Here is a 17830-nt window from a genome sequence, read left to right as displayed (position 1 = left end):
AAGGAGCACGCTTCAAAGCCAGCCAGCCGACCGAGTGGCCTCTTCTTGGACTGAGAGTGGTGTGAGTTCGGAGCCAGGTGCTGGGTGGCGCCGGGAGGGGCAGAGGGAGGGCATTGCCCTGGGCTGCCAGCAGGTTCTCTGGGGCCAGGAGGACGGCTCGCCATCTTTCCCCCTTGGAACCTCAGGAGAGAGTGGACAAGAAGCAGAAGAAAGCTGCTCCGTCAGAGGAGGACGACAGTGGTGTTGAAGTATATTATCGGGAAGGGGAAGACGAGGTAGAAGAGATGAGTGTGTTGCCCAAGGTGAGGGACAGCACTGGCTGGGGGCGGAGATGCTGCTCTGGGGAGGGAAGTCCTTGGTCTCCTGTCTAAGAGCTGGGCAGTCTTCTTTCTTTGCCTAAGGTGGGGCTGCTAGGTCCTCACTTGGTCATCGGCATCCTGAGGACAGACACCCTGCTTTACCCAAGGAGTGGGCTGCATAAAATAAATTCTCATCAGTGTTTATTGAGTAGAGCTGAATTAAATCAGTGGGGCAGGCAAATAAAGGCCTCACTTTTTTGAGCCTGCATCTCCCTCTGAAAGAGAAGGACAGTACCATTTGGACTGAGGCCTGACTGTGGAAGGGCTGCCCGGACGGTCGGTGCTGACATCCCTTCCCCCTAAACGCCTGTCCTGTCTCTGTCCCAGCTCTGCTATTATGTTGTGCGCATGTAGTACTTTTTACGTGAACGTATGTATGAATACACATATGTATGGGATTTTTTTTTGTTTGTTTTTACGTACGTATGTTTAAAAAGCTTGTTGCCTAAATGAATTTATTTACAAGGAAAGCTTTTATGTCACTACTGTGTAGTTTCTCCAGCGGAGTGGGCCTAGCCTGGCCCTGGAGGAGAGGAAGGGTCTCTGGGCATGGTGGGGGCCCCGGCTCCTCAGCGGGGTTGGGGCCGGGGAGCAGGGTACAGCCTAAGCTGAATGCTTTCCTCACACACCTCTGCGATCCTTCAGGAGAAGCCGACCAGGCCAGCAGAAGTGCCCCGGCTACAGCTGTCCTCCGGTTTCGTTTGGGACGTGGGGCTAGACTCTCTGACCCCGGCCTTACCACCTCGAGGCGAGAGCTCAGACAGCGAGGAGGACGACAAGCCTCAGCAGTCCACGGTGTCGTATTTTGTGGGGCTTTGTCCTTCTGCAGGGACCCCTTGGTGCTAGTCTCCTTGGCTCTGTCCTGGCCTGAGAGTCCCTTCTGACAGGGCGGGGTGGTCTCAGGCCTGCCAGTAATCCTAGGGCTCATGGACTGCCCTGCCAGCTCTTGGCTTCCACCATAGACCTCCATAGTGGTCTGAGGAGCAGATTACTCATTAATTTTTGTGCCTTCCCTAGCAGAAGAAAAGCAGGAAGGAAAGGATGCTGGAGAAGCAGAAGGCAGAGAAAGAGCTGTCCCGCATCGAGGAGGCGCTGATGGATCCTGGGCGACAGCCAGAGTCAGCACATGATTTTGACCGACTCTTGCTGAGCTCCCCCAACAGCTCCATCCTGTGGCTGCAGTACATGGCCTTCCACCTGCAGGCCACGGAAATCGAGAAGGCCCGGGCCGTGGCGGAGAGGGCTCTCAAGACCATTTCCTTCAGGTCTTGGCTTTGCCCGCTGCTTTGGTGGGCGTGGCTCTAGACAGGGAGCTGTCTCCCTGGGCTGCAGGGCTTGTGGCCTCTGGGTCATTCCCTCCTCAGGAGCCCGACAGCACTTTGGGTGGCTACCACCAGCACCCGTGGGTTTTCAGGCTTTGGCTCCTGGCTGCGCCATCTGCGCAACAGATCTGCTCATTTATATTTTATAGTCCCCTTCCCTGAAGTAGCGAAGGGTGACATTTACAGGACTCCCTGTGCTTAAATAAGGTGCCCAACTTGGAACAGAAGTAGAACAGGGACAATGACTGTACATAGCTGGGTGCAAACACTCTCAGTGGCTGCTTTCCAGGCACAGGGTAGAGTGAGTTTCCTGACAGCTAAGAGGAGGGATGGCAATCCTTTGCTTCATTCTCTTAGTTTGGAGACAGAATCAGACCAGAGATTCTGCTCCTTTCTGCCCAAACCTTGGGCTAGGTTAAGATATCTTGGGCTTCCTTTTTCGGAACGGAGGCAGACACCCGGGGAAGCCCAGCGTCGGGCTGGCATTCCTGCTTCCTTGTGAGCTGCAGTGGGGGCCAGGCCGCTCCGTGGCTCACTTGAGGGTGGGAACTGAGAAGTAGTTCCAGTCAGCATCCCTGGGTGGTAGTGGGGGCTTCCTTGGGCTGAGGTGATGGAGCTCACATGCTCACTCTCCCTCCAGAGAGGAGCAAGAGAAGCTGAACGTGTGGGTGGCACTGCTGAATCTAGAGAACATGTACGGCTCTCAGGAGTCACTGACCAAGGTCTTTGAGCGGGCCGTGCAGTACAATGAGCCTCTCAAGGTCTTTCTCCATCTGGCTGACATCTATACCAAGTCCGAGAAATTCCAGGTAGGAGTCTGGGCCAAGTGGCCTGCTGCCAGAGGTCCTCAGCAGCTTGGAAACGAATTCCTGGGAAGTCCAGGAAAGAATCCCCCTGTTGGGACGCCTGGGTGGCTCAGTCGGTTAAGCGGCTGCCTTCGGCCCAGGTCATGATCCCAGGGTTCTGGGATCGAGTCCCACATCGGCCTCCTTGCTCAGCAGGGAGCCTGCTTCTCCCTCTCTCTCCCTCTGCTTGTGCTCTCTCTGTCAAATAAATAAAATTAAAAAAAAAAAAAAAAAAAAATCCCCCTGTTATGGGTCTGGTCCCGCTGCAGGCTTGCTGCGTGACCTCTGGGCCCTAACTTGTTCATCTTCGAAGTGGGAGGAGTCCTTTCCTCCCACTTCTGCCTTAGGAATGCAGGGTGAAGATGAGGAAAGTAAAGGGACAGTGGACCCCTGGTGTGTATCCCTTGGGCGTACAGCCACAAGGCAGCAGCTCAGCCAATGTCCCTTTTCTGTCTCTCCTGTTCCCCCTTGTCATTCTCATGTTCTTGTACTCTTAGGACCTCCATACAGCACAGGATTAGTAGGGGCTCTCCCCACCATGCTAGGCCCCCTCGTGTGCTCTCCCCATCTCTGGGAGCCTGCCCGCTTTCCTCAGGCATCTAGAATTGCACCTACATAGTGACCAGAGTCTGAGGCCACGTCTAGCTTCTCATGAGCCTAGCTGCCTGTCTCTGTCATTGCCCCTCTGTCTCTGTTTTTGCCTCCTCTGTCATATCACACTCCATAGCTTACCTTGTCTTTCCCACAGGAAGCTGGTGAACTTTACAACCGGATGCTGAAGCGATTCAGGCAGGAGAAAGCTGTCTGGATCAAATATGGTGCCTTTCTTCTACGGAGGGGCCAGGCTGGGGCCAGTCACCGTGTGATGCAGCGAGCTCTCGAGTGTCTGCCCAATAAAGAGCGTGAGTGCTCATCCCTACCCTTTGGCCCGATTCCTGATCACATTAAGCTCTCTGATATCTGGGCATAGGGATTGGAGATTTTCTCATCTGAGGGTGGTGTGGTATTAGGAAAGCCCAGTGGAGGGCATGGATCTCTCTGTTGATTATATGCTCATGAACATAACGTGTTGCATTTCAGATGCTAAACTTCAAAGATGGAGGAACAAAAAACAATTAGCACTAATTTTGTTGCCGCTGCCCCCTCTCCCTTCTGGGCCCGGAGAGTGGGATGTCTGCAGTGGGAATCATAGATTAGTGCCCATCTGTATATCTGGCCCCAAACCTTCCCAGTGTTCACTTGTCATCATCACCCAGGTCTTGGAACCTATGAGTAGGGAGTCGGGCGTCAGTCTGTCTGTGCAGCACGTTAATGCTATGGTGAGGGGTCTCTCTGCTTTGTGCGTCTGAGCTGTTCTCTCCCTGCAGATGTGGATGTGATTGCCAAGTTTGCCCAGCTGGAGTTTCAGCTGGGGGATGCGGAACGGGCCAAAGCCATTTTTGAGAACACACTGAGCACCTACCCAAAGCGCACCGATGTCTGGTCGGTTTACATAGACATGACCATTAAGCATGGCAGCCAGAAGGAAGTCCGGTGAGAGGGGAAGACAGGCCAGGGCTGAAGTAACTGTGGGAGGTTGGGGATGTTGGCCAAGTGGATGAGTTTTTAGCCCCACAGCATCTTCCAGCGTCCCCAGTTTCTCTTACCGTGTCTGGAAGAACAGCTTTGACATGACACACCAGCTCCTGTGGTATTCACTTGTTGACTTGTTTTGCTGCCTCAGGGGCCAACCTCTGGTCTATGTCTGGAGTCTTGGGTGGGCGGGAGGCTGGCCCTGATGTGGGGGTCAGGAGACTTGGGTTTCCCACATAATTCATTGAGCCTGGCTCTTGTGCTAGAGAATGGTCACAGGCTTGCTGTTGTCGCCTACAGCCCCACAGGGCAGGGAGGGTCAGAGATGGGTGGGCTGAGGGCCAGAAAGAACGAGTGCCTCACCCAAGCCCATCAGTGAGTTTGAAGCAGAACTTTTCTCACAGATCCCTACCTCATGTGTGTCCCCATCCCAGTAGCTTTGTCCTGACTCACTGTGTGACTTCAAGCCAGTGAGTCCTTTTAACACCCGTGGGTGTCTGTCTGACTAGAAAGTGAGGGTGGCAGTCTCTCTCCCCATGGACACCTTAGGAGTTTAAAATGGTAATAAACATAAAGGTAGAAGTGAGAGTGCTGGAGAACAGAGGGCCTGGCTGCAGAGCCAGAGGGCAAGTGGATGAAGGCTAGTCAGCAGTCGAGGGGCAGGGGGCCAAGAGGCAAACGCTGCCTTGCTCTTCCTTACAGGGACATCTTTGAACGGGTCATTCATCTCAGCCTGGCCCCCAAGCGAATGAAATTCTTCTTCAAGCGCTACCTGGACTATGAGAAACAACATGGCACTGAGAAGGACGTGCAGGCAGTGAAGGCGAAGGCCCTGGAATACGTGGAAGCAAAGAGCTCCATGTTGGAGGACTAGTGGCTAGCTGTCTCCGGTGACCACTGTCAGCAGTGGGCCAGCCGGGCTGAATCTCAGGCGCCTGGGCAGCCGGAAAACCATGTTGCCTGAGGACTCTTATTTAAGTGTTGCTTCTTCTGCAGCACCTTTGTGGTAATCCTGTCAGGATGAGCTTTCCTATAATTCCTTTTTGCGTGTTTTGTTTTAGTACTAGTTTATATCATCCCCTCCCCCTTTTTTTAGAACACCCGAGAGAAAGCATGCGTGAGGGGCAGAGGGGCAGAGGGAGAGAGAGAATCTCAAGCAGACTCATCGCTGAAAAGAGCCTGACACTGGGCTCGATCTCATGGCCCTGAGATCATGACCTGAGCTGAAATCAAGAGTTGGATGCTTAACTGACTGAGCCACTCAGGTGCCCATTTCCCCTTTTTCTGAGGCTGCTGTAGACAGTAGGCTGTAGACAGCAGGCTCTCGGACTCCTAGAAAAGCTAAGACTCTCTCCCTCTTGGAAGTTTCCGGGAGAGCAGGAATAGAGGGGCTGACTCCTGACAATCTTGTGGTCAGGATCCCCCTTTGGCCCTGGCAGGCTCTTGGTCCAGCCAGAGGGGGTCAGCAGGGCCCAGGGAGCGGGCCTCCTCCCCTAGGTCTCGGAGTCTCTGGGCATTCCCTCAACCTGAGCTCAGCTAGTACTTGTGCTCTTTTGTGGAGTACGTGAGGCTGGGACAGGAGGACAAAGGCAGACCCCTTTGGGGGAAAGGACAGTTGGGGAACCCGGCCATCTGAGAGGAAAGCCACAGGTATTGGCTTAACCCATCCGGTGGTGTTTCCTTCCAGGCCCACCAGGCCCAGATTATCCAAGCTCTCCAAGTTGGGTGTCTCATTTGTGAAATGGGGTCCAAAAGTCCTACCTTGAAGAGTTGTTTTGTGGATGAAGTGAGAGCGTGTATGTTTGTGTGCTGCCACAGGGCCTGGCGGGTAGGCAGCTCAGTGAGGACGTAGACTGCTGTGCTGTGTGAGCTGGGGAGAACTGCAGAGTTTCTCCTTGTAGCTCCTGTGCGGAGAGGTTGCTGGGTGGAGGGCATTGATTGGCTTCATGGTTTTCCTTGAGACTTGAGGGAAAGGGGACATGATGGGCCCACCACACCCACACCTCCCTGTGACCCTTGTAAACTTCCTAGAAAGATGGTCTCCACCTCCTTTGATACGTAATAATCCCGTATGTTTCAGAATTCTTGGACACCAGCGCAGACCCAGCTAGTTGTTGAAGCCAGTTCTTTTTGGCTTGGTCTTAAGGGGATTAAATGTTTTCTCTGGCAGAGAGCTTTAAATGCCCTGAGAGCTGGAGAGCTTTTCCATGGGAAGTGACTGGGTCGAATGCTGGGAAGCAGGACAGGGACAAGGGAGAGCATCAAAGGTTTTAGGGGTGGTGGAGGTGATCAGGCAAGGGCGGGCATGTGTGGGTCGGGGGAGAGGCATAGCTGGGGCTGTCCTGGTTTTTGGGCATTAGCCCTAGGTTATAGGAGCTAGTCTGCCCTGCTGTGTGCGGGATCTTCTGACTCATGAAATTTAAGCCAGTCTTCTCAGTGAGAAAGGCCAGGCTTCACCTGTTCCTCACATCAAGTCAGATAATTGAATCTAATTGTCAAGACATCGTAAGCTGTAGGGCCTTCCCAACACCTGGCTTTCCCTGTACTCCTGTCCTCCCTCCCATCCATTTTAATCTTGCCCAGGGTCTCTCTGTTTCCCCCTCCCTCCCTCCCTCCCACAGGGGATGGGATTTGGGCCTGTCTTCATGACCACTAGCCTACGGCGGCATAGCCCATCCAATCATGCAGACACCAAGCTAGTCCTTTATACTAAGAAAAACTTTATCAAAAATTTAAGTATATAAAATAAAGCATACATTGGAGGGCATCTCCTGGCTGAGCACTGCTGAGCCAGGTAACCCTATGCGTCACGCCATAACGCTAACTGCACGATATCCTGTACAAGGCGTCTGCTGGTGAGTTTGTCACCTGGCTCTGCTGGCCAGGGCTTCCCAGCCTTGGAGTCCCACCAGTAGAGGTCGTCCACATCATAGTTAATGAAGGACCAGTTCTGCGAAAGGGTCTTCTCTCCAGAGCTGATGACGGAGTGGTTGGTGGCAGCGGGAGAGGGGATTTCTTCAGATCTGAGAGCCTTCCTGTCGGAGTGGACCCCATTGTCTCCTAGCTCTCTCCATGCCCCAGGCTCCTTTGTGCTCCCGGCCTGTTGCCCCAAAAAGTGAAAAAGTCATCCCCTTCTGATGTGAGCAGGCAGTGGAGTTCAGTTTGAGACCAAGTACCGTCACTTGCAGAGAGTGTGGGAACAGGACCCCTAGGAGGCGAGCGGGGCCATCTCCACGGTGTCAGGCACTGTTCCGTTGCCCGCCAGACCCTGGGCCCACTTGTGCAGGCGGCTGTAGAGCGGGAGGCCCTGGTTCTCACGGTACAAGCAGACGCCCGTGATGGCATTCCACTGTGGCCGAGGCTGTGTGCCCTCTACTGGGAACCTGGCGACCAGCTCCTCGTCGTCCTTGTCGAGCGCCACAAAGCCAAAGAAGCGGCGCACGTTGTGGGCAGCCAGCGCCCGCGAGTGCACCTCGGCCGTGCGCTGGAAGAGCCGGTCCTCGTTGGTGCGATACTGCGCCCAGTAGGCCTGCTGGCGGTAGCTGAGTGGCGAGCAGTAATGCTTGAGGCACTTGGTCAGGAACACCAGGACGGCCACCACGCCGATGAGCAGCCACCCGAAGAGCTGGCCAGAGAAGGGGCAGGTTTGAGGAGGGGCAAGGAGCTGCCTGGACCCTCACCCGCCCCAGGAAGAAGTCGGACGAGCTGGTCAGAGGGCTTGGGCTGGGCTGACCCTGGGCCGCACACTCCCCGAGAGCAGATTCTCCTTCGATGAGGGAAGCCAGCCCGTCCGGCTGATTCCACTTCGTCCTCGCTCCCTTGAACTCACGTGCTCTGGTTTTCGTTTTTGTTTTTTAGCCAATCTTGCGCTCCTTCCTGTCTCCCTCATGCCCTGCTGCTCTGAGTGAACACCTGCAGCCGCGTGTTCTGCCCAGGTCTCTGCCCTGACTGAGCTCTCCTCCTTCAGAAGTGAGCCACGCTGAGGCTGGGATCAGGGCCGCAGGCGCTGCTTCCTAACTCAGCACCCCGTCCTCGCTCAGGGGACTCCCCGATGTCAGCAACACCTGGCGCTGACTTGGGGCTGGGCTGGGGTCCTTTTGGGGATAGGAACATGTCAACTCCTAGCTGATGGCAAATGTTTCGTAAGCTTACAGGGGTTCGTGCTCAATCTGGGAGCAGTAGGGGCGTAATCTGTGACTGGGATCAAGGCTCAGTCTGAGCCAGAAAAACATTCCTTTAATGTTTAAAACTTGCCTCACCAACTCCTAACCTACAGGTTACCCAGCTCAGATACCTGATGCTGATGATCTAGTGCTTTCCTGGAGACCTCAGCCCCTGAGGACCAGCTCTAGCTTCAACACTAGACCATCCCAGTACCTCCCCACCCGCCACGGCCTAGAGAAGAAAGAAGAGGGGCTTCCCTTTGCACAGCCTTACCTGGGACTCATACTTGAGCCTGCGGGTGACCTCCTCCCGGAAGCCCGACATGTTGGCGGGGCCCTCCCCGCAAGGGAACCTGGCCAGGATTTCTGTGGCATGGGCTGGTGGGAAGCCCTTCTCCCCGGCTGTGAGGGAGGAGGGGTCCACAAACTCGCTGCGAGCACAGACGTAGGCCTCACCGCGCAGCAGGGAGATGACAGACCAGGTGACGGGGGCCACGGCCGCACGGCCCAGGATGGAGCTGAGGAGGAGGAAGTTGGGGGCAGCCGAGCAGTTCTTGGTCCTCTGGTACTGGCACTCGGCAACCAGGTTCCAGGTGTGGGTGTTGAGGATGACCCCGATGAGGAAGAGTGCCAGGGCAGGCACACCAATGGCTGTCAGCCCGTACAGGTAGTTCCGGGCGGGCGAGCAAGGGCAGTGGAAAGCCACCACGGAGAACAGCTCCTGACTGCCCACTGTGCCCAGTGCCACCAGCCCATTAAAAATCATCACGTCCTTGCTCTTGAAGAAGAGCGATAGGAAGCGGAAGTTCTCTGCAATCAGGGCTGCCATGGTGACTTGTCAGCGGAGGGGCGGGGGGCCGGGATCGACGGTTCCTGAGGGACTAGGAGGGAGTACAGGCTGGTGGGCATCTGAAGGCAGGGCACCGTCTTGCCATTTTATCCCCTCCAGTGGCCAGCCTGGTGCTTCCTGTGGAATAGTAGACGACCGATAAATGTTGGCCTCTGAAAACTGAAAGGAATCGGGTGGGGGGGCTCCTGTATGGCCAGGCTAGTGAGAAAGGAGACTTGGGGAGCCCTGGGGCCTAGGGGACGTGGTGGCCACTGCTCACTAAGCTCCCATTGGGTGTCAGGTGCTTTCTATCCCTCATTGCCCATCGTCATGGTCCTGCATGGAGCTGACATGTCCCCAGTGTGCACAGACGAGGTGGAGGCTCCCTGGAGCTGAGGGGCTTGCCAGGGGCACATATAAGCGGTGGGGCAGAGCTGAGATTCAGGCTCAGATCTGTCTGCCTCAGGCACTTGGGTTCTTGTTACTCCCACAAGCTTCCCTTGAAGCCAGGATTAAGGATGGCCCTATGGCACCGGGGAATGTGGGGTTCCGGGCAGTGCTAGAGCACTGACGGACCTAGGACTATTTGGGGGCTGTTGTCCTCCAGGTCTCTAGCCCATGGGCATCACAGCTGGAGGGGGTGTCCTGGGAGATAAGGGTCTTGGGTTTGACTCCGTGATGTGGGGTGGGGTGGAGGAAGGAGGCTTTGGTCAGTGCCAAGCGAGGCAGTGTGCCTGGAGTTCATGAGAACTTTTCATTCTGGAGACCTCAGAGTCTGGACTGGTTTAGGAGATCCTGGCTCTCAACATACTTCATGACTTTTCTCTCTGTCTGTGTCCTCATCTGTGAAAAGAGGATAAATCATTCCGGCCCTTGGTCTCCCCGTAGGGATGCTGGCGGGAAAAGAAAGGGGATAAACGATGCCTGAGACCCTCCATCTCACCCTGCCAAGGCTTTAGGCAGTGGGGACGATTCTCCTTCCCGCCAAGATCAGGAAACTAAGGCCCGAAGAGGAGAACGTGCCTCGCTTGAGGCCATGACAGTACGGAGGTGTCTGGGCAGGACTTTTGAGCCTGACTTAAGGAGGCTTGGGAAGCGGACAAGGGTGGGTGGAGCCAAGTGAGTCCTCTGTTTTCCTGGTCTCCTACCCTTGCTCTGTGCTCATCCATGAGAGCCCTGGCGAAACTTCCCTTCCCCACCCATTCCCCCTTCCCTATCTAGCGGCCTCCCAGTGACAGGGAATGGAGGCTAAGCCTCGACCATCCCCACCAGCCCATCCCCAGCCTGCTCGGCCATGATCCGGGCTGCAGTGGTGCCAGGAAGTGGTCGCAGCTTCGAGAGCCCTTTCTAGGCCCCACCCAAACAAGCAGAGACACAGGCCAGGGCGTGGCCCATGTCCTCCCCATCTGGGGGATGAAAAACAAAAGTCCGCAGCCAGAAGAAGCCAGGGAATGGAGGGATAGGGTGGGCAGCAAACGGAGGAGGGGAGACCTGCCATATTTCCTTCTGTGCCTCTTCCCTACGCCAGCACCCCTCCCGGTCTCTGCCAATGCTGCCAGATGGGCCCGGCAGAGCTCGGTGACCACGTGGGGAGCCAGGAGGAGGAGGGATCTGACTCTTCCTCTCACTCCCAGCCCAGGGGCTCCATCCCACTCCCTGGGAAAGAGTTTGTACCATTGCCAAGGCTGAATGGGTTAAAGGCAGGCTCCTCTCTTCCTCTTCCCCTCTTGGCTTCAGGGCTTCTCATGAGCTTTCGTGGGGCCCTGGGTTCATAAACTGCCCAAAGTGGGGTACAAGATATCTGAACACAGAGGGCGGTGAGCAGAGGAGGGACCAGGCCGTCATCTGAGACTACTGGCCCTGTCCCGCAAGCCAGGGAGGGGTTGCATCCGAGCCTGGGTGGGACCTCCAACAACCGCAGTCAGGACAGAAGACAGGATAGGCTGGGAGAGGGGGGCACCACTGGCCGTGCCCGGAGTGAGGAGCCTCAGTGAGGGGCCTTTCTCCCCAGGACAATCCCTCTGAGCAGCCTTGAGCAGTCCTGCCATGCTCCCCCTGTCGCCTGGCACGCCCCAGCGAGGGGCCCTTCCTTACCTGGGGCCAGCTGCGGCGCCAACCAGGGGCTCCAGCCTCGGCGGGGCGCGGGCCTGCAGGGCGGGCCCCCCAGTGCTGCCGGCGGTGCCCTCCGCGGGCTCTCTTGTGCTTTCTTCTGCACCGGAGCAGGGAGCCTGAGACCAGCAGGGCCTGGGGTTGGGGGTGTTTTCAAAGAAGTTTTAAACTCCAGGGAAGCAGAGGAAACAAGCAGGATGGGACTTGTGCAGCAGCGGCGGGGAGTGGAAAAACAGCCTCCCTCCGGCGCCAGGCAGGGGAGGGCGGGCAGTGAGGGCGGTGCTAGAGGAGAGGAAGTTGGGCTTCCCGTTCGGCGGCGGCGCCGGCCCGTGCCTGGCCTTGCCTGCCCTCCCGAGCCAGCTGCCCTGGCGGCCTGCGCACCCGTGGGACTAGTTCGGGGGGCCAGGCAGGGGGGCCTGCTAGGACATCCTGCCTGGGCCTGCCCTCCCTGCCAGTTTCAGGAGCATTCCCCATGCTTGACTCCTGCTGGACCCCGTCAGGGTTGGAGGGGAGGGTCATGCCTTCAGACCGATGCTGAGCCCTAGCAGGATGCACAGGCCAGGGCCTCCCTGCCTTATTCTGGCTCTTCTTCCTCAGAGCCATCCTGTTCCTGCCAGTCCTCCTCCCACCATCAGCTCCTCTGTCCATACTTCACCTGCCTGCCCAGGTACTGCTTCAGATCTCAGGAGGGCTGGTAAGGGATCCTCTGAGGCCCTGTGGGCAGAGCTCTGGGTGGTGGATAGAAATTACAAGAAGGCAGGTGGTTGCTGAAAGAACCCCTTTGTTACCATCAGATATGCCCAGCCTGTCCCAGAAAGTGGTCATAATCTCCCCATCCGTGGGACTGTGTAAGCTGAGGCTGAAAAGTCATGGGTCAAGAATGCTAAAGGGGAGAGCCCTGTCCAAGGACAGGCTAGATGACCCCTACGATTAAGGGAGAGACCCCCCAGCCTCCTGTCAGCTCTGCAATGCTTGTGGTTCTAGGACCGTGGAACTGCTGAGTGCCATGCTGGCCTCCCTGAGCTGTGCTTGTCATGGGCAGGAATGAAGGGAAAGGACCCGTGTTTATTATTCAGATCCAAACACCACTCCAGATTCTTCCTCCAAAGTTACCCTCCTTTATTCTCACCATAATTCTGAAAAGTAGGTCCTTTTAAGATCTATTTTACAGATAGACACACTGAGGTTTGGAGGGATTTGGTGAGGTCTTACAGCTCTAGTTCTTGAACCCCAATCTGCCTGACCCAAAGCTTTGCTCTTTCCTTGACATTTGTACCTCCCGATATTCTGCGCTGGCTTTTCCCACTGGAAGCCCCTCCCCACCCACCAACACAGACCTGATCTCTACTCCTTCAAAACCTGTCTGCATTCGGGGCCTAGATGAAGTCCCACTCCCAGAGGAGCCCCCCAGCCTCCTCCAGCCTCCTGGGCCTACAGGGCTCGTCCTTCTCCCGAATAATGAAAGGAACGCAGACCGGGTCTCAGAAGTGGGAATGGATGGGAAGAAGGGAAATCATTAAAGCAATGTTGCAGGGATCAAGATCAAAATAAATTCTTAGATGAGTGGGACTTACATCTTTTTGGCCCTCAATTCCCTCCTCAACAAGGTGGCTCCAGTTCCTCGTGTCGCCCTCCCCTTCTGTGCAGGGGAGGAGGATAAGCACTCGGGTTCAGGAATCTACAAGCCCGTTAGCCGCCGTGTACCTAGTGCCTGTTCTGGCCCACGAACTTTACTTGCTTCACCTGTTTCCTGATTACAACAACCCCATCAGGTAGGTGCCCTCATCCCCATTGTACAGATAAGGAAACTGAGGCACAGAAAAGGAAGCAATTGGCCTGAGGGACACTGTAAGTGGTAGAGCCAGCATTTGTTCCAGTTCTCTCTCACTCTGGAGTCTGAGCTGTTTCTACTCTAGGCAGCTTCCCTCCACCACCCCACCACCCTCATCCCTAGCTCAGGCCAAAGCCTCTTAGCACTCGGGAGCCCCCTCCCCAGGGGTAGGGGTTTTGAGAAAATGGGAAGATAACAGCTTCTTTTCTAAATGCCCAAGCTCTGGGGAGGTCTGATTTCCCCCTGAGACTTGGATGTGAAGGAGGCGTTCAGGTGGTCTCCAAGGAGCCCTCCAAGGGAGGGTGGTATGGTCTGAATGTGTCCCCCCAAATTCATATGCCAAATCTTAACTCCCCAAGGGGATGATATGAGGGGGTGGGGCCTTTGGGAGGTGCTTAAGTCAGGAGGGCAGAGCCTCATGAATGGGATCAGTGCCTGGAAAAGAGGCTCCAGGGAGTTCCCCTGCCCCTTCTACCTGTGGGGACACAGCGACAAGGCCCCGGCTTTGAACAAGGAAGAGGGCCTCCATCAGAACGTGACCATGCCAGGGCCATGATTTTGGACTTCCAGCCTCCAGAACTGGGAGAAGTAAAGTTCTGTTGTTTCTAAGCAGCTCAGTCTATGGTATTTTGTTGGAGCAGCTCACCTGGCTAAGACAGGAAGACTTTCGTGCTCGGGACTAAATAAATGGACAATCCACTTGACAAGTGTTGAGTGGCCTCCATGGTGACCACACGCTCTGGCTTCTCCCAAGGAGACCTAAATTCCGGCATTTTGTCTCCTTTCCTGTCACTGCAGATGTGTTACATGAGGTGAGGCTGCGGGCCATGTCCTCACGGCCCACTCGCAGCCTCATTTGGGAGATGGACCCAAATCAGAGGATTCCTGCTTTGTGAGACAGTCAGACGCCCTCCCACTCCCTGAGTCTTGAGCATAAGGGAACAGAGATCATAAAATGTCACAGTGAGGGTGGCTGTAGGACCCGAGAGGAGACAGTGAAGCAGGGATGAAGTGGCTGGGGAGGGGCTGGGCGGGTGGGAGCTTGTCCACCCCAACCCCTCCCCCAGCCAGTTCTGAACCTTTCTAATACTGCCGTGTCCCAGCTGGGGGATTGATGTCCCCTTCCAGCTCCAAATTTCCTGCCTCAATGGGCAGGTGAATGCCTGGGCATGTGGGTCTGTCCGAGGGGCCTACCACTCAGCACCGGCAGGCTTCATTTTTCCATCTGGTTTGGGGCGGTCTGAGAGGCCGTGGGCTCAGACCCCCATTCCTGCCTCTTCACTTGGCCACAGCTCACACTCTGCTGAAGTAGGTGGCCACCTCCTTGCGTGGAGCCCGGGGCCCGCCCTCCGCCCAGCCGTTGCCCATCAGGGGCTCCTCCTGGCCCAGCCGCAAGGGCGGCTTGCATTTGTGCCAGCTCGTGAGCAGCCTGTTCATGGTGCCTTGATCCGTGATGCCGCGCAGCTTCTCTCTCTCCTCCTCAGCCCCATCCTTGGCCGCTGGGGCGGCTGAGCCAGCAGGGGCCGTGGCCAGTGCCCCGTGGGTGTGACCCAATTCCAGGTCATGGTTCACGGCCTCGAAGAACTGCTGGATGCAGACCTTGGCGAAGGCCTTGGCGTGCTCCGTGCATGTCTCATCGAAGAGCTTGCGCTCAATGTCGATATAGTGGGACCAGTACTTGCTTTTGAGGAAGGCGGCCTGTGTGAAGCAGGGCCGCACAGAGCGCACGACGAATGCCAGCAGTGTGGTCAGCAGCACGAAGGACCAGCCCAGGGCCTGCAGGGGAGAGGAGAGAGAGTTGGCTGGCACCGCCCTCCCACCTCTCAGGCCTGTATACACCCCCCAAAGCATGATCTCTTAGGGCCTTTAGGGAGAAGAGTACTGACTGGGCAAATGACTTCACCTCTTGGCCTCCATTTCCTTTTCTGTCCAATGGGCATAGATAAATTCTCTCACAGAAATGAGATTCTGTGTGGAAAATGCCCCACGTGTAGGCCTGGCACTCAATACGCAGGAGTTAACTGGGCAGACCTTGGAATTAGGCTACCTGGCTTTGGACCTTGTCTCCAGTCCTTACTAGTTGACCGGGAGCAAGGTATCTGACTGCTCTGTGCCTCAGTTTCCCCACCTATAAAATGGGGTTGCTGGTAGTATGTATCTCATAGGGTTGTTGTGAGGACTAAATGTAGTCACGACCAGCACAGTGCCTGGTACATAGTTAGTGCTCATAACTGTTGGCCACTGTTATTACCTCGAGAGGCCCTCACTAACCATGCCTCTTTCTCCTTGCGGGGCATAGTGACCCTCCTCTGGCTCCCGGCATTGTCTGCCTTTCAGGAGCCTGCACTGAACAAGCCTCCTCTGTGGGCCCTGAGCTGGGCCCTCAAGGGTGGCAGAGACAAACCAGACACTTGCTCAAACTCTGTGCGGAAGACACTTGGGTGCTAGGCCCGTTCTGTAATAATTCACTGTCAGGCATGGGGCAGGAGGCTCTCCTAACCTGGGCTTCGGGATCAGCCCCCAGCCGCACAGAGAAGCCTTTGGCCAGATCAGGATGAGAGAGGTGGCTAAATGCCTATAATCGGGGTCGGGGGGTTGTGGCCAAGCAAACATGGGCTGGGAGGCTGCAGAGCATGTGTTTGGTCTGGGGGAGTAGGCATGGGGAGTAGACCCTGTGGGGCTGGGTCTCCTCATGTTTCAGGTAAAGCCGGAAATCTGATTTTTGTGTGAAAATGTCTGGTTTTCCAAAATTGCAAAATTGAATTTTGAATTCACTCGGAAGGCCACACGAAACATGTCTATAGGCCGGGGAGCCTGTCCTCTGGGGGCCCTTTTAGTTCATGTTGCGGTGGTTTGAAGGTCAAGCAGAGGGACAACTGTCCTAGGCCCTGAGGCCTGGGACGATGGCACAAATGCCCACAGGGAGGAAGTGGTTTGGGAGGGAAGCAGAGCTTGTACACTCAGAGTGTGACATTCATGTGGGGCATCTGGTGGTGACGTGGGCCCCACAGGAGAGCTGGTGCCAGGGAGCCAGGGATCTGGACTTGCCAGAGCGGAGTGTTCCTCTGGCCCTGGCCCGGCAGGCCTGGTCCCTTGCCCCTCCCCTGACATCTGCTGCAAGGACCTCCGGCTTCTTCCCCGTGCTGCTCTGACTGCAGGGGAGGCCTGGGGGCTTGGACGGGGGAGGGTCCAGAGGGGCAGAAGACAGGGAGTGGGGCTGGGGAGGACCAAGCTCTGGATTTCCCTGTCAGTGGGCCCTCCAACCCTGCCTTTAGGGCACATCCCAACAATGCATCCCCTTCACCCAAGCCCTCCCTTGCAGGGGTACCAGGACCCTCGGATCCCACTCCCGGAGCAGGGAGGCACCTGCTGAGGGCATTTGCCAGGAAAATGTACCCAAATTGCCCAGCCACCCACCTGCCTCACCACTGCCCCAGCCTGGAAGAAGAAAAGGATGCAAATACACCAGGCTTCCCAGCTGGAGCTCAGGATGGAGAATGTGGGGCTGGCTGAGCTGTGGGGTCCACTCTAGGGACCTCAAGACAGGACACAGGCCTCTGAACTGAGGTAGCCATAGCACTTTTTCCAGGTGGCACGGATCCAGGGAAGACACACGGCTCTGCCTTCAGAAGCCCTGGCCCCAGTTGGGAAAATATGCCCCTGCCCCCAAAGAGCTCTGTCTGAGGGGGAGCCCCAAGCCCAGTCTGGGGAGCTCCCATCTATTGGGAAAACACGGCTGTGCCCCGAGCAAGCCTCATTTCAAGAGGTGGGGGATTGGACCCTGCCAGAGGGACCCTGGGCCGCGACGGGAGACCCGGGCCGAGGCCGGGCCGCCCCCTCACCTGGGAGATGCAGCGCAGGTAGCACACGGCCACGTCGCGGGCCAGCAGCCAGTCGCCGTCGTAGATGTCAGGGCAGGGCACCCGGGCCAGCAGGCGGGCAAGCTCGGGCCGAGACAGGCCCGGTGCCAGGCTGCCATTGCCCAGCACAGTCACGGGCACCGCAGTGCAGAAGGCACAGAGGAAGCATTTGCCATCCAGCAGTGTGACGGCCACCCAGACGACGGGCGCAATGAGGGCGCGCTGGGCCATGGAGCAGAACATGTAGCGCAGCACGGCGGGGTCCTTGGCCCGGCGGCCCGGGGGCCGCTTCCACTCTTCGGCCAGCATGGACACGTTGTTGTTCATGACCAGGCCGAGCAGGAAGAGCACGAGGGGCGGCGCCAGCAGGATGCCCGCGCTGTAGGCCGCGTTGTAGCCCGGCAGGCAGGGGCAGTTGAAATCGAAGGCGGAGTACACCTGGGCGCTGGCCAGGGCCATGATGCCGCAGATGCCGTTCATGAAGGACTCCTGGTTGGCCTGCAGGAACTGGAAGATCATCCGGAACTTGTCCATGGTGCCCCCTACGGCGCCAGGTGGCCTCCTCCCACCTCGCCACCTGCTTCAGGATGGCCCCCGGGGCGCCCACCGCATGGCTGAGACGGGCAGCGCTCAGGGCAGTGGCCAAGGTCACTGTCTCTTTGAGAGCCTGCTAGTCAGGGGCTGGCTGAGACAGCTCGGGTCAGCCAATCCGGTGGGGGCCGCCAGCGTCCGCCCCTCCCCTGCCTTCCCCTCCGGGGCTCCTCTCTCCAGGGCTGCCTCCGGCACTGGGAAGCCACGGGGCCACACCTGATGGAGACCAGTTCTCCGTGCGTGTGGGAGCAGGGAGGGGGAGGAGGCTCGGACGCAGACCGGGAAGGCTCGGTCTCCAGCAGGGTTGGAGTGTGGGAGAATCCAGGGCTGGGGCAGGGCCTGAGCTTCT

The 17830-nt window shown here is 57.0% G+C and overlaps 3 protein-coding genes across 9 annotated transcripts in view; 1 reads left to right on the top strand and 2 right to left on the bottom strand.

Moving 5' to 3' along the window:
• Positions 1-6284, top strand: part of PDCD11 (programmed cell death 11) — a 46739-nt gene extending 40455 nt beyond the window's left edge. Inside the window, exons 30-36 of one of the 2 annotated variants that reach the window (XM_078077155.1) lie at positions 186-302; positions 1005-1154; positions 1380-1624; positions 2322-2490; positions 3275-3428; positions 3894-4059; positions 4801-6284. In XM_078077155.1, coding sequence (XP_077933281.1) covers positions 186-302; positions 1005-1154; positions 1380-1624; positions 2322-2490; positions 3275-3428; positions 3894-4059; positions 4801-4972 — 1173 coding nt within the window. In that variant the 3' untranslated portion in view covers positions 4973-6284. Of the gene's footprint in view, positions 1-185; positions 303-1004; positions 1155-1376; positions 1625-2321; positions 2491-3274; positions 3429-3893; positions 4060-4800 lie in introns of both variants that reach the window. The other variant, XM_078077154.1, reaches the window with a different exon arrangement.
• Positions 6285-6798: 514 nt separating this feature from the next.
• Positions 6799-11453, bottom strand: CALHM2 (calcium homeostasis modulator family member 2). Of its 6 annotated transcripts, none has more exons than XM_036089967.2 (4): positions 11185-11453; positions 9858-9933; positions 8536-9228; positions 6799-7723 (listed from the first exon to the last, which is right to left on the bottom strand). In XM_036089967.2, exons 3-4 carry the CDS (start codon positions 9088-9090, stop codon positions 7307-7309), a joined length of 972 nt encoding a protein of 323 aa, XP_035945860.1. In that variant the 5' UTR covers positions 9091-9228; positions 9858-9933; positions 11185-11453; the 3' UTR covers positions 6799-7306. The 6 variants fall into 6 exon arrangements, with proteins under 6 accessions (XP_035945860.1, XP_035945861.1, XP_035945859.1 ...); XM_036089968.2 differs by having other exon boundaries at positions 9902-9933; XM_036089966.2 differs by lacking the exon at positions 9858-9933.
• Positions 11454-12862: 1409 nt separating this feature from the next.
• On the bottom strand, positions 12863-17468 carry CALHM1 (calcium homeostasis modulator 1). Its single transcript, XM_036089963.2, has 2 exons — positions 16873-17468; positions 12863-14806 (listed from the first exon to the last, which is right to left on the bottom strand). Exons 1-2 carry the CDS (start codon positions 17422-17424, stop codon positions 14324-14326), a joined length of 1035 nt encoding a protein of 344 aa, XP_035945856.1. The 5' UTR covers positions 17425-17468; the 3' UTR covers positions 12863-14323.
• Between the last annotated feature and the right edge of the window lie 362 nt (positions 17469-17830).

This window comes from Halichoerus grypus, chromosome 7 (genome assembly GCF_964656455.1).
Source record: "Halichoerus grypus chromosome 7, mHalGry1.hap1.1, whole genome shotgun sequence".
In the NCBI taxonomy this organism is placed as follows: Eukaryota; Metazoa; Chordata; class Mammalia; order Carnivora; family Phocidae; genus Halichoerus; species Halichoerus grypus.
This window is presented reverse-complemented; position numbering and strand designations above follow the sequence as displayed.